This window comes from Mytilus edulis, chromosome 7, assembly GCF_963676685.1.
Source record: "Mytilus edulis chromosome 7, xbMytEdul2.2, whole genome shotgun sequence".
NCBI classification, from domain to species: domain Eukaryota; kingdom Metazoa; phylum Mollusca; class Bivalvia; order Mytilida; family Mytilidae; genus Mytilus; species Mytilus edulis.
Genome location: NC_092350.1, coordinates 71,519,186 through 71,534,099, shown reverse-complemented (window position 1 = coordinate 71,534,099; position 14,914 = coordinate 71,519,186). Strand labels below are relative to the sequence as shown.

The 14,914-nt window shown below is 31.7% G+C and overlaps 1 protein-coding gene across 1 annotated transcript; it reads right to left on the bottom strand.

Annotated features, from left to right (window-relative positions):
* Positions 1 to 4,582: 4,582 nt before the first annotated feature.
* Positions 4,583 to 10,534, bottom strand: LOC139482130 (uncharacterized). Its single transcript, XM_071265817.1, has 5 exons — positions 10,471 to 10,534; positions 9,511 to 9,621; positions 8,755 to 8,802; positions 6,908 to 7,207; positions 4,583 to 5,397 (listed from the first exon to the last, which is right to left on the bottom strand). Exons 1-5 carry the CDS (start codon positions 10,526 to 10,528, stop codon positions 4,841 to 4,843), a joined length of 1,074 nt encoding a protein of 357 aa, XP_071121918.1. The 5' UTR covers positions 10,529 to 10,534; the 3' UTR covers positions 4,583 to 4,840.
* Between the last annotated feature and the right edge of the window lie 4,380 nt (positions 10,535 to 14,914).

Below are 14,914 nucleotides of genomic sequence, written 5' to 3'. Positions count from 1 at the left end.
AAACGCCCTTTGGAAAAATTTAATTCGTAAGCCCTTTCAAAAATGTCCATTAAAATATTTTCGAAGACGAACCAAAGGGAAATAACTACATTCCTGAGTAATGATTTCCATGCTGACAGTAACATTCTAATTTTTCGAAAGTCTATGCCTGGGAAATAATGAGTATCAAATGATTAGTCCTATAAAGGCTCTGTCACCATTAGTGGATACTTGTTTTGGCCTTCTCGAAAACAGAAACTACTTTTAAATGGGTAATTATACATCTGTTGTATATTGTTGTGTCATAATACATTACAATTTAGATTCTGACAAATTATTCTTATGTGTAAAGCGTTATATTACATATAGCATGTATAGAACAAAGCAAAACTTAGAATGTAAAAATACATACATATACAAGTTTAACTCGACACAACCGTGATATCTTATAAATCTAATTTTAGAAAATGTAATAGCTAACTTTATATAATATAAAGATCGATAAGACTTTTTAACGATACAACCAAGGTATGAACTGTAAATTCAGAAATGATTGCGAGGCGAATAATGTGACTGGTTGTATTCCGGAATAATAATAACACGCATTATAATATCTGATCCATATAGCTGTATTCAGATCTTCCTGAAACGTAATAGTTAATCTGAATTTTTTTTTTCTTTGTTAAAAAAAATTTGAAATAATAAATGCAAGAAATGATTTTTAAATTGACAGTGATTAATCACCTGACGTTATAATGCCTATTAAAGTACAGATTTATTATTACGAGGTTATTGGAAAATGTATTCAGAACATATATTTAACATCAAATGGAAAAAGCTAAAAAAAAAATGTATGAAATTAAGTTTTTGTACATTTCTTTTGGTTATTTATGGTTCAAGTGGCCAACTCATTGTCGTTAATCTTTGACGTTTACCTCAAATCTCTTGGTATTCTTAGAAACAGTAAATAATTGGTATTCTACAGAAACATCATGAATATATTATGCAAGTGTGTCTATTTAGCGGTCATAAGCTGGTTTTCCATGCAAATCTGAATACTAGTATGTTGATATATGGTAACAAGTCGTTCCAGTCCAAAGTCGATGTCTTGTGCCATGCAAAACGTTCAGCAACAATAAACAAATAATGCAATTGCATGACCAATTTTTACATGAAAAAAAAATGCTTTATCAAATGTCACTTCACGATAGATGCACTTGTTTATGGTACTTCCTTTTCAATACTTGCAATAATAAAAAACATTGCATTTAGAAAAAAATACATGCGTTTGTTTTCATAGCATGGACACTCTTAGAGACAGCGGTAAGATTTTTTGGGAGCTCAACGGCATATTCCTATTGCATTGATAGTCATAACGCAGGTTTACTTTGCACGGTGTAGATAAATGATCCTTATTCACCAGGTCATGGGTTCCCGAAGTATGATTCATCTATAAACATTAGTGTTTGTTTTGTTTGCAATCTCTCATGAGTTGTATTTCATTTTCCTGGCAGAGCTCTTTCTCTGTTTGTCCATTTCTGCTGCTTGTTTGGCCTTTGATGGATTTGACTATTTTTATATTATATTTGAGAAATAGCTCTTGAACGTCTGCTACACACCCTTGGCTTTCAAGTATTCGGATTTGAGGGTTCGTAATGGAGGTTAATCCAGAAAAGCTTTTGTAATGCATTATAACGAAGTTGGGTTTTTTTTGGTGTTTTTTTTTTAGGCATTGAACATTGGTCTGGAGCATTTATCATAGAAGAGAGATGAAAGATACCAGAGGGACAGTTAAACTCATAATTCGAAAATAAACTGACAACGCCGTGGCTAAAAATGAAAAAGGACAAACAATAGTACACATGACACAACATAGAAAACTAAAGAATAAGCCACACGAACCCTAACAAACACTAGGGGTAATCTCAGGTACTCTGAAAGGGTTAGCAGATCCTGCTCCACATGTGGCACCCGTCGTGTTGCTTATGTGATAACAAATCCGGTCAATAGTCTAATTCGGTTGGTCACATAGATGGCATACCTACCCCAGGAGTAGATTACCGTAGCCGTATTTGGCACAACTTTTTGGAAATTTGGGTCCTCAATGCTCTTCAACTTTGTATTTGTTTGGCTTTTTTACTATTTTGATCTGAGCGCCACTGATGAGTCTTATGTAGACGAAACGCGCGTCTGGCGTATAAAGTTATAATCCTGGTACTTTTGATAACTAATATCATACATCATAAGCTGTTGTTTGATGGGTTCTTGTGTAGCTGTAGACTTAATCTTAGCTTTATGGTTTATGCATTTTTTAACCAAAGCTCTACCGGCATTAATCCTGATTCAATCTCTAATGCTTGTCTGGAAGATGTAGCATACATATACCTGTGTAGAATCAATGTATTCTGCAACAGTTATGCAGTTTCTTTGGTTCTGCTGGGCTACAGTATTCTTTGTCAATTTTAAAGACTGTAGTATATTTGTATACATTTTCTGTCCAAATGGTTTTGCTCATGTCTCTTTCTTCTCACAATATTTTCTAATTCCTATTCTTTTATAAAAGAGGGACCAAAGATACCAGAGGGACAGTCAAACTCGCAGACTGAAATTAAATAAACTGACAACGCCATGGCTAAAAATAAAAACACAAACAGACAAATAATACTACAGAAGACACAACATAGAAAAATAAAGACTAAGTAACACGAACTCCACCAAAAAATAGGAGTGATATCAGGTGCTCTGGAATGGTAAGCAGATCCTGCTCCACATATGGCATATACCTGTGGAGCATTTATCATATAAATTGCATCAATATACTTGCTTAAATTCATAAATGAAAACAAATATACTAGTGCAAAAAGATACTTTTTAAAATAATATGCGGAATGCAGCGTAATAAACATAGCTTAAAGCAATTGCAGTGTATCTTTGTGTTTTGAAACAAAGTATTAACTCAAATAAATCTGCACGCTTTAAAAAAGAAAATTGGACATTAAAGAAATCATTTGTTCACAAAATGTCCTTTTTCATTCTAATATATTTTTGTTTCTGCAATACAACTGTAAGGAAAGACATAGATATAAGAAAATGTAGAGCCAATGAGGCAACTCTCCATGCAAGTCACAATATTTAAATTATACCAATATATGTAACACGGAACTTTGGCTAACACCAACAGCAAGCTATAAAGGGCCCCAACAAAAACTAGTGTAAAACCACTCAAACGGAAAAACCAATGGTCCAATCTACATAAAAAACGAGAAGGCAATTAGCTTGAAACAACTCTATTTATTTTGTATGTTAAAAGTTTAATAATGTTTGTTCTCGTGCATGACTGTGAAACATCAACATTTTTACATGATAGGGATGTGAAACATTCAGAACAAAAATATAAAACTTGTCAAAAAAAAAAGACATTTTAAGATTTGTTATAATTAAGATAAGCGAATTAACTCTACTATCTAAAAATTAGCTAACATACTACTATTTTTTTTCCATCCTACTTCATATATTTATGGTCCTGCTGTTTATGTATGAAAATATTAAACAACTGACCATCTTCATAAAAAAAATATGTTGATACGACAATTACAATAAGAAATTGCAATATTAAGATATTTACATGAAATCGATGACTAATAATATTGGGTGATGTATGAGGCTGCTTATACTTTGTTTTTTATTAAACTGGAAAGTCTAAATTATTCTCATATTTCCATCATTTTCATATACATGTATTTGTATTACTGAAATAACAAAATCACGTTTGCTAAACGGCATGACATAAAAACGACCAAACAAAGAATTTGACTTTATATAGGACCAATATAGGACAGCAGTTTTGTTTAAAATTTACACTGTTCAAGGCCTTCCACATAATCAATATTGCCACTAACTAACAAGTTCTGAGTCAAATCCTATACCGATACCAATAGTATACATAACATATTGCAGTGTATCATTGTGTGTTCGTTTGAAATTAAAAACGCTGTAAAACACTTATCGTATATTCAAAACTGTCAAAAGTCGTGTGTGCTGTTTTTGTATCGTATGGACACATATCAAAGATAAAAACATGTTGGTTTTTTTTCAAAATATCTATCTTAAAAATTATGTGATACGTTTTAATGTAGCATAATAAAAAATATATAATTGTATATACTGCATTCTTTATTTTTTGAATTACGTTTAAAATGGTTTTTCCAGAAGCACATACTCCAATTCTAATTTCTTTGTTCAACCGTTTATATGATAAAACTCAATGACAAAACGCTTTCTAGAATTGTGGCAATCACCAAAAATACAGAAGCATTATATAATCAGTCTATAGATATAGGAAGATTTGGTGTGAATGCCACCTCTCCATCCAAATAACATTTATAAAAGTAAACCATTATAGGTCAGTGTACGGCCTTCAACACGGAGCCTTGGCTCACACCGAACAGCAAGCTATAAAAGGCCCCAAAATTACTAAAGTAAAACCATTTCAACGGGAAAATCAACGGTCTAATCTATATAAAAAACGAGAAACGAGAAACACGTATAAATTACATAAACAAACGACAACTACTGTACATCAGATTCCTGACTTAGGACAGGTGCAGCGGGATTTAACATTTAAATGGTACTAAACCTATATGTACACTTCATTTCCTGAAAGAATCGTGCGTTAAATCTGATTTTATATCTTGGTTAATCTCCCACTTGTATGTTATTTAGGCAGTTCCGTTTAATTTTAACAAAAGTTGGCATCCAACACAAACAGACACAATTGTTTAATTTGAACTGTCTCTAACAATAATTACCGCACGATATCTTTCAAAAAAGGTTTCATTTATATATTAATCTGAAATACAGCTTAGTTATATACATATACTAATTGTTCTGGACATTCCGAATATTCAAGGTTCAACTCGTGAATATTTCGAGAAACACACCGAACAGCATTATTTGATACTCGCCGCGGTGCATTCGAACTGTTTTCTGGAGCTCGATCTAGGTTTAACTCGTGAATATTTCGAGAATAACACCGAACAGCATTATTTGATACTGGCTGCGGTGCATTGGAACTGTATTCTGGAGCTCGATCTAGGTTTAACTCGTGAATATTTCGAGAATAACACCGAACAGCATTATGTGATACTGGCTGCGGTGTATTCGAACTGTATTCTGGAGCTCGATCTAGGTTTAACTCGTGAATATTTCGAGAATAACACCGCACAACATTATTTGATACTGGCAATGGTGCATTCAAACTGTTATCTGAATTTTCTACCAGGTTTGATTCACACCGCCCAGCATTATTTGATATTGGCAGCGGTTCATTCGAACTGCATTCTGAAACTTCTACAAAAAAAGGATCCTTTTCACATTCATCTGAGGGACTACCAGGCGAATCATCAGCATTTTTCAAATCTGAAATTATTATGTTTTGAAAGTTCAGATATAAAAATCGAATCATTCACCTATAACATATGTAGTAATCAGTAAACAAACACAGTCTCACAGGCATTTTACCCTTACCTTCACCGAAAATACACATTTAACATGGAATCAAGTTTTGCACAACTATAACCGATATCATCAAATTCATTAAAAAATCAAAGATGTTGCCTTATAAGTATAGGCAAGGTAAGAAAGGAATGTCTTAGGTCTACACTATTTCACATGTTTCAAACGAAACCTTTCCTCTCTTATAACAACAAAAAAAAAGAAGAGGGAGGAGGGAAAGTACCATGCTAGATACAATCATCATTGAGATTTAAAGTTTTTCAACAATAAAAATCATACCACCGTGTGTAATAACAATACCAAATACATTGTATACCTTATTGCCGATTGTATTTAAAATGCCTCAAAAATACCTTCCAATAACGTAAAAGAGATAAATACAAAGAAAGAAATATAATATTGTAAATCTAGTACAGTCCTTGGATGGTGTAAACTACCAACTAACACCATACACTATTACATCATACACCATTACACAATACACCTTGTACCATTACACCATACACGTTACACTTTCGCACCAAACACCTTACACCATACATCATTACTCATTCTATCAACACGATCCAAAATTATCCATGACGCAATCAAATTTCAAATATTAAGATTATTATTATTTTTTATGTTTACAATCCGAAAAATTAAACCGAGTGACTTATAAGCATTGTGATGTTATGGGCATGATCCGGGTGCCAAATATAAATAGTAGATTTATTTAGGTGTTCGAACCATTCTGTAGATTTTGATGCACACCATGTGACTATCTATTTGCAAAATTACGCACAAAAAGTTTCAGAATTCAAAATGGTGGATTTTAAGTGTTACCGACTGGACAGACGTGAAATAAAAGTGTTCAAAACTATTTGTCAACGTCCAATGAATATCATCGTTCTAAAAATGAATTTACTTGAAATTATGATTAGATCTATGTACAACATATTGCAATAACTTTATTTTATATTTTGTGATATTGATCAACTCATCATAGATACCAAGATTGAAATTTTATATCTAGTTGATAACGATATGCTCTTCAACTTTTTACTTGTTTGGCTTTATAACTATTTTGATATGACCGTCACTGATGAGTCTTGTGTAGACGAAACGCGCGGTCTGGCGTACTAAATCATAATCCTGGTACTTTTGATAACTATTATTGACATTTTATCAATTTAACGGTTCTAAAGTATTATTTGAACGTATAATTTTTGCATTAAAAACAATTTAGAAAAACAAATATTGGAATAAAGTAAGGTTTCATTGAAAAAAGCGGTATATTGAACAATATTCGATAGTATCTGTCATTTTGGTCAATTTGGTCAAAACAAGCTGAATAAAATACAAAATGTTATAAATCACATATAAAATTTTGACAGCTAGAGTTTCTTCAACTTAAAAAAACCGATAATCTTACAGAATTTCTCTTTATCCAACTGAAATGCATCAACCTTTAACACAACTTTGTAGTTCGTGTTGATTTCGCCAAAAAACTGTATTTCCTTCAAAAACGTTTTCACTGCACGTCGCAAAACCTTGTTGTTTTGAAGAATACCACTTTTGACTGTAGTACCAAGAATGAGGGAACCAATATGAACAAATTCAATTCTGAAAGGTGCTTCCATGTAATTAACCGCCATTTCTAATTCAGGTATTACTTTTTCGATTTTCGTCTCATCTGCTGTTTCTATTTTCCATTTGATGTAACAGGTTTCGTCTAATAAAATGACAAAAAAGATTTTACCTAAACTATGCTACATTATGAAAAAAAAAGTATTTAAAGTATGTTTTCATTTTACACACTAATTGTCACATGGTTCTGAAACATGATTTTATTACATGACATAAAAAACGTATCCTTTTTCATGTCTTGTGGATTTATATTTCATCAAATGTTCATTATTTACCCCACTGATATATCAATGTATATACAGTTTTTGAAATTGTATTTTATATGAATAAATTCAACTTCCATTGTGAAATAATACAGTCGATTTTGATACAATACACTTCATAAACAGGGATTTAAGAAATTCCACAATTAAAATTGAGAATGGAAATAACACAGCGGAAAAATCCAGCACCTGGAGGCGTGCTTCATCTTGCCCCTAAACAAAAATCTGAACTAATTCATTGATAATGGACTTATACATAACTCCAAAACATAAAAAAAAAATGAAATGAAAATCATATAAAACTTACAGTGGCCATAAGCCCTTGACTTATTACAGGCGCAAAAATGCGTCAGTGTAAAAGGTTTTATGTGAAATCTCAACCTTCTCCTATACCTCCAGCCAGTGTTGAAAAAAACAAACAAATATAAATACACACCATAAAATTCACATAAAAAAAAGTCAGACTCCGATGTCAAAATATGTAACAAAACAAACTATGCAAAATGACAATGATACATAAATTTACAAAGGACTACTGACAGTTACTGACATACCAGCTCGAGACTTCAATTTAACTGATTGAAACATTTAGTCTTCATTATATGAAATTCAAGCTCGATTCCTTGGTTATGGGTTTATCATCATATCATCATAAAATATAGGATACTACAAGATGTATTGCAATAAATGTTATATGTCTTACCTAAAGGGAAACTGTATTTAAATTGGAAGTTGGAAAGCTAAATTTTTACTTCTGTTAAAAACAAAAATGTAAGCGTAACATTTCATCAGTCTGCTACTGTATGTACCAACAGCTAGGCAACTATTGATTTTACATTATTGGTTAAAATATATCCCCAAATAACAAACAGTGATGCTTACCTCGAAGTATATTAAATTATTATCAAATAGCGCACATTGTACGAGAATAAACATGATAAAGGTATAGAGAAAAAACTGAGATTGCAAGACAAGTTTTTTTTTGTATTTGTATCTCTCTGCATAGAACACAATAACAAGGTCATATCATTCTGCCTCGCAGAGAACTTATAAGCGCTAAAATGGCTGCGGCGTTCTGCGTCTTGGAAATGGAAACGTATCTGTGAACAGAAATTATTAGACACGGTGGGGTGATAAAAAATGAGACAGGTTAAAGCGAGGAAAAATAAATAGACAATGGGTCTTCAATGCAGCAAGAGAATCACTAAACTAAGGGAGAATGTAAACACAAATTTCATATTATGGAATATTCACAGTAAATAATTTGTAGAAATGTAATCGGTGCATTCATAGAAAAATATTCAAAAAACAACATCACGACAGCGGCCGTCAAAATGCTTACAAATTATAAAAACAGTTTTGCACTTACTGTCATCAGAAAAGGATTGTCGTTCTTGATATTTGTCTGGTTGATAATCTACAACTCAAGCATAAAGAAGAAACTAAGATTAAATGTTAATATCAAAAAAACTCGGCATAGTAACTACCTACTTCTAATCTTTTATTCCTCAAGAATGTTTTTAAAAACTTATAACTAAATAACAAGTTCTTAAATACGATATGTATGTTTCAATTTGACTTGTATCATCAAAACCTGCTTCTGGCGTGGAAGCTTATATATATAAAAGATGTACTTAGATAAAATTGAAAAAAGTCTAGAACTATTAATTGATACTATAAGTCAGAAAAATTACAGGTACGGTACAAACGAAGCTGAACATTTGATAGGTCATGAAGCTCCTTTTCGAGATAGTTGTTTTCTTTTAATTGGAGGGAAAAGGCTGACTTGTCTTTAACCTTATATTTGCATTGCTAATATTAAGGTCTCAAATCAAAAGAAAAGAAATGTAGAATCTGCTAAAAGTTTGGTTAATGAACTTTAATGGTCAATTAAAGTCTTATTTGAACAAAAAACGGATGCTCTGGGAGCAAAATAGTTTACCCTATATTATAGGAAAAACAACAAGGTGTCCGAACATCTGTCAACAAGTTTAAACCTAACATTTGTACATCATTAACTGAAAGTATTATGAATTGTTTTCAGAATATGTGAAGACATTAATTGAAAGAAAGTTCCTTAATTTTTCTTTTTTTAATGGATTTCGTCAAATGTGGGAATACTTACTTTTAGTACAGCATATCAATCCCTGTAAATTTCGTTTTCGTGCCTTTTTCTCCACATTTAAATGCATTTGCACTTTGTATACAAGATTACCAAACTTAACGTTTTGTTGTTCTGAAAAGAAAAAAAGTTTACAATTACTGCTTATAACCATGTTAAAGTCTGTTACATACTGAGGCGACAACGTCTCAACATGATAAATACATACTTAGTTCGTATGACCTATGTTCTGTCCTCGAATGTCAATACACCTAATGAAACAATCAACCCGGATACACATCTCGTTGGCTGTTCTCTCCCAAATACGAAAGTGTGATCTCTGGTAAACAGGAAACAATAATATTCAATGATATAAACGAAACCAATTTCAATAGTGCACATTTCGACGAATAATATCTCTATCTCTTTAGGTGACACAGTAGTTTTGACTTGAGAAGAATTATGTTTCTTTTTTGTGTACCCTAGTGAGGTAATTGTATATGAGCATTGTAATACTATTGATGTGTGAAGAAAAATATGAAACAATTTGACATACAGATAAAAATGAATTTTTGAAGATATGATATGAGTGTCAATGAGACAACTCTGCATTCAAATCACATTGTATGAAAGTAAACAATTATAGATCATAGCCAGGCCTTCAACACAAAGCCTTGGCTGAAACCAAACAGCAAGCTAAGCTATAAGGGGACCCAAAATGATTAGTGAAAAACAATTGAAATTAAAATCTAACAAACTATATATAAGCAGTGTTTTAACACATTTATTCGTCATGGGTAAATATAACATAACACATACATGTCAGTAATGATTTTTTCGGAAATGGCATTTTTATCTTTTACATGATTGCTTGACTAAAAGATAGAATGTTCAATGCATATTGGGTATAATGATCCCGATAAAAAGGCATAGATAAGCAAATTTATAACTACCAATGTTACATATATAAAACGATACTTATACCAATACGTAAGTAGCCTTCTTCTTGTGTTTCAGTTTCTTTTATCTTTTCGTCCATCATATGCCGTTGCTGTAGGTTAGAAAATATATTGATATGTGTTAAAATCCACTATATATAGTTTAACGAAAAAAACAAAAGGATGGATGTGCCATGTAATAAAAGTGTTTCAAAATCCATAAAAAATCGTTAGATTACAAAATGTCTATATCTGAATAAAAAACAAGTAATAATATAATACATATAATTAAAAAAAATACTGATTTATTACTGAAAATCTATTTATTCATAAACAAGTTTGTCAAAGGGGCAGGAGCTATAATTTTACAAAAAATAATTAGTATTCGTTATGCATGTTATGAGAAGGCAATAACGTTCCACTTTGGAAAAATGCGGGGGAAAAAATCGTTGATATATTAATAATTACAAATTACAGACAGTATCATGTTATACCGAGATAAATAGAAAATAAACGTGGATGTGTATTAAAATATAAAAAAAATCCCGAGAAAAGAATCCAAATGTAGTTTCGTTTTAATTTGTAAATGAATGAAATCGCGCTTCACAAGCATGCATTCGTAAATTTCATAGACGCCATCACGAGTTGGTTGCCCATAATGGAATAATTGTTTCCTAGAGGACGACGGATATATTCTAATTGTCATAGCTACAACCCCGTCCTCCTTTTCTATGCAATTTGAGTTTTTACCTGATATGTACTTACATGAGAACACGACGGGTGCCACATGTGGAACAGGGCTTGCTTACTCATCTGGAATACTTTAGAACACCCCCAGTTTTAGGTGTTTTTCATGTTGTCTTTTTTACTTTTCTTTTGTTTTCTTGTATTTGTCTGTTTATTTCGACTAATGAGTTTCAATGCCCTATTGATATGGTCCACCTCTCTGCTAAAGTATATACTGTGCTGTTTTTTTCCCCAATCTGATCATTTTAAACAGATCGAAACTGCCATTTCGATCATTTCGGTATCTTAAACTATTTGTTTTTAACACCATATTATTTTGAAAAATGTAAAAAGAAACACAAATACCAAATCCCGAGGAAATTCCCCACGTAAAAATCCCTAGGCAAAAGGCAAAATAAAAGCTCAAATACATCAAACAAATAAATAACAACTGTCATATTCCTGATTTGGTATAGACATTTTCTTATGTAGCAAATGCTGGATTAAAACTGGTTTGTAGCTAGCTAAACCTTTCGCTTGTATAACAGCTGTATAGAATACTATTTTATTGACAACGATGTGTGAACAACAACAAAAAAGCCCGACAAATATTAGGTAAGCATGACAAAAAATAGGGGTATAGCAGTCAGCATTGTGTTATAATTCTAATCACTATAAAATCAAATATGTAAACAAAGAAAAACCAAACGGCAAATAGACAAAGCACATTATCAAAAACAAAAGACAAAAATACAAAAATTAACCATAGTAAAATTACAGACGACGGGATGTACAAGTACCGAGAAACGTCAAACAGACACTTCTAAAACCAGTCTTAACTGTAAAAGTAATTATTTCCAAACTTTAAGATAAATATTTAAAGGATACTAAATAAATAAAAGAACATAGTATTAAGTTGATAAACAACGTCAGTACATATAATCTATACTTCAAAACTATCGTGTATTATTTATGAAGTTGACTATGAATATTTATCAACAATGTCTCCGTATCTTCCATTGAACAGTTTTAGAAAAAAGGAAGAAACATTCTGCGACAAACCCCTTGTTCAGCAACTTTCTGTTCAGATACTGGTGACGTTTTACAGAATCTGAGTAGCCTCTGTAAGCCCTTGAAAACTGAATGATTTGGAAATTGTTTTTCCTATAATTATGGAGTTGGTGGTGGAAGTTGATAATTTAAAATTAAAATCGTCTTGAAATAAATTTACACGAACAATGAACACTGCCTTTTCCAGGATCGTGATATCTATATCATTAACAGTAAGCTTAATACAATAATTTATGATAAAAGAGATGATTTTTCATATGCTATTATTTATCATCTATTTTTAGATGATGGCGATCCGTTGTCACCATCTTATGGTGTTTATATATCCCTGCAATTCGCTCCTGTTTTTTCCATGTATTAGATAAAGAAATATAAATATTATGTATTACTGAAAAATTATTACACAAGGGTTTTCGATATCCCAGACTAGTCAAAACATTTACTAAATTTTATCATCGGTGGAAGTATTATTTTTTCTTTATTCTTTGTTTAAAGGTAGCTTTGTCAGCATATAAAGTGGTTCTATTGTGTTAAAGTGAATTTGTATTATTGTGTACATCATCGTCTCGTGAGTGCCTGTTCCAATGATCATACATCTATTTTCCACAAAGTGTTTTGTCTTAAGTTAGTTTATATTGACGTAAGTGTACCTAAAGTAAAGTATCATCATACATTATAATTAAGATTCTGACAACTTATTCTTTAAATGTACAGCTGTATATAACTACTGATAGAACAAATTAAAATTTAAAATGTATAAATACATACATGAACAAGTCTTCTACACAACACTGATTGTATAATCTTAAAAATGTAATTATAAAAAATGTAATAGCGAGATTGATAAAACGTAAAGATCGATATGACTCTGAAACGATTCAACCAAGGAATGTAACTAGACAAATATTACATATCATTATTTAGTATCCTGTCGTTATATGTATAATGAATATTATATCACAGCTTGAATACTAAGAGATTATCTCAAGATGTATTGTCCTTGTATTCAGAACAGAAATTTAACATTAAATTAAAAAGGGTTAAAATTAGGTTGGTTTTTTTTGCCAATAATAACATTATTCAATTTATCACAAGTATAATGTGGATGTCTTCTTGTTATATTTAGTGTTGTGTGGCTGACTCATTGACATGTACCCCTGGATTTCTAATGCCGGTATGATGCTTTTGACTATTTAGTAGTCGTGAGCTGGTATTGGAAGCATATAGAAAAATTACCACTTTTCGTATAAGTCTATAAGGTATTTCCAATCATTCGGTCCCTTCCTTGCTGTACTATTACTTGTTTGCTTGACATTGTAGTGTAATGACGTTTTTCTCCATTAGTATTTCTTTGCTTCCTTTGCTGCTGTTTTTGAAAGGATGTCAGTCTCGTAATTACCGGGCATATTTAAATATCTTGGTGTCCATGAGACTATAGCTTATAGACAGTTTTGCTTAAGATGTTTTCCCTTATTTCAGCAACGAAGCAGTTTAGAGCCGTCAAGAGGTAAAAGACCAATATCGCTTTAATTGGGTGTAAATAAATCTTGATAATCTCTATGGCGTTATAAAGAATTTCAATAATGCAGTACTCGGGAAGAGTTACTATTAGTTCAGTCAGTAGGATAGATCCTCTGTAGACATACTGCAGATCTACGAATTCACCCCCCCCCCCCCTTTTGGTGTTGCTTAGTCTAGTTTTCTATGTTGTGAAAAGTAAAATCACAAAAATACTGAACTTAGAGGACGATCAATTGGGAAAGTCCATAATCACATGGCAAAATCAAATAACAAAACGCATCAAAAACGAATGGACAAGAATTGTCATATTCCTGACTTGGTACAGGCATTTTCAAATGTAGAAAATGGTGGATTAAACCTGGTTCTATAGCGCTAACCCTCTCAATGATGAACAGCAGATGAATGGTGTTCAATTATTTATCTGTTAGTTTTTCGTAATGCACTGGCTACGGTTACATGGAAATGTAACAAATTATTGTTACATTGGAATTGGAGACTAATTGCCGGAATGCAAAGTTTGGTAAGGAACCGATTAATAACGAATGTAACAATAATTATTGAGTCTACGGTTACATTGCGTTATTGTTACACGTATTCACTTCAATGTACGCTGGGACTAGTAGTATGTATTACAATAAAACTTGAAAACTATACAAAATTGCATACAATTTTTAATATTTTATTTGCAATATTATAGTGCCTACAAATCCAACATGTTATTTTTGAGAGCATGTTTTAGTCCGACGAATTTTGTTGAAACCATGCAGCCATCACCAACGAGTGATGCAGTAATATGCACGTCTGCATTCAAGTTTATACTCTACAATTCCGTTCTGTACTATACTTTTTTCAGTCGAAAAAAAATATTTGTTTACTTTTGCGATCAAGGATTTGTATATAAAAATCTGTGTTGCTATGTATATATTTTCATTTATATATTTTTTAAGCATATGTGAGGTTGAAATATGATTTCATTACCGTCAATTACTGATTTTATGTTCACCTCCGATTTCCATATCCAACTTAGCATAGCTTAATTAAAACCCCAATAAAACATAAAAATATATATCAATTGTGAAGGCAATTGATGTTGATACCGACATGCTGAAACTGATGTAATCAATCGGTGTTTTCATTTTCAGAGTCCAGATATTAATTAATTTGTGATAGTA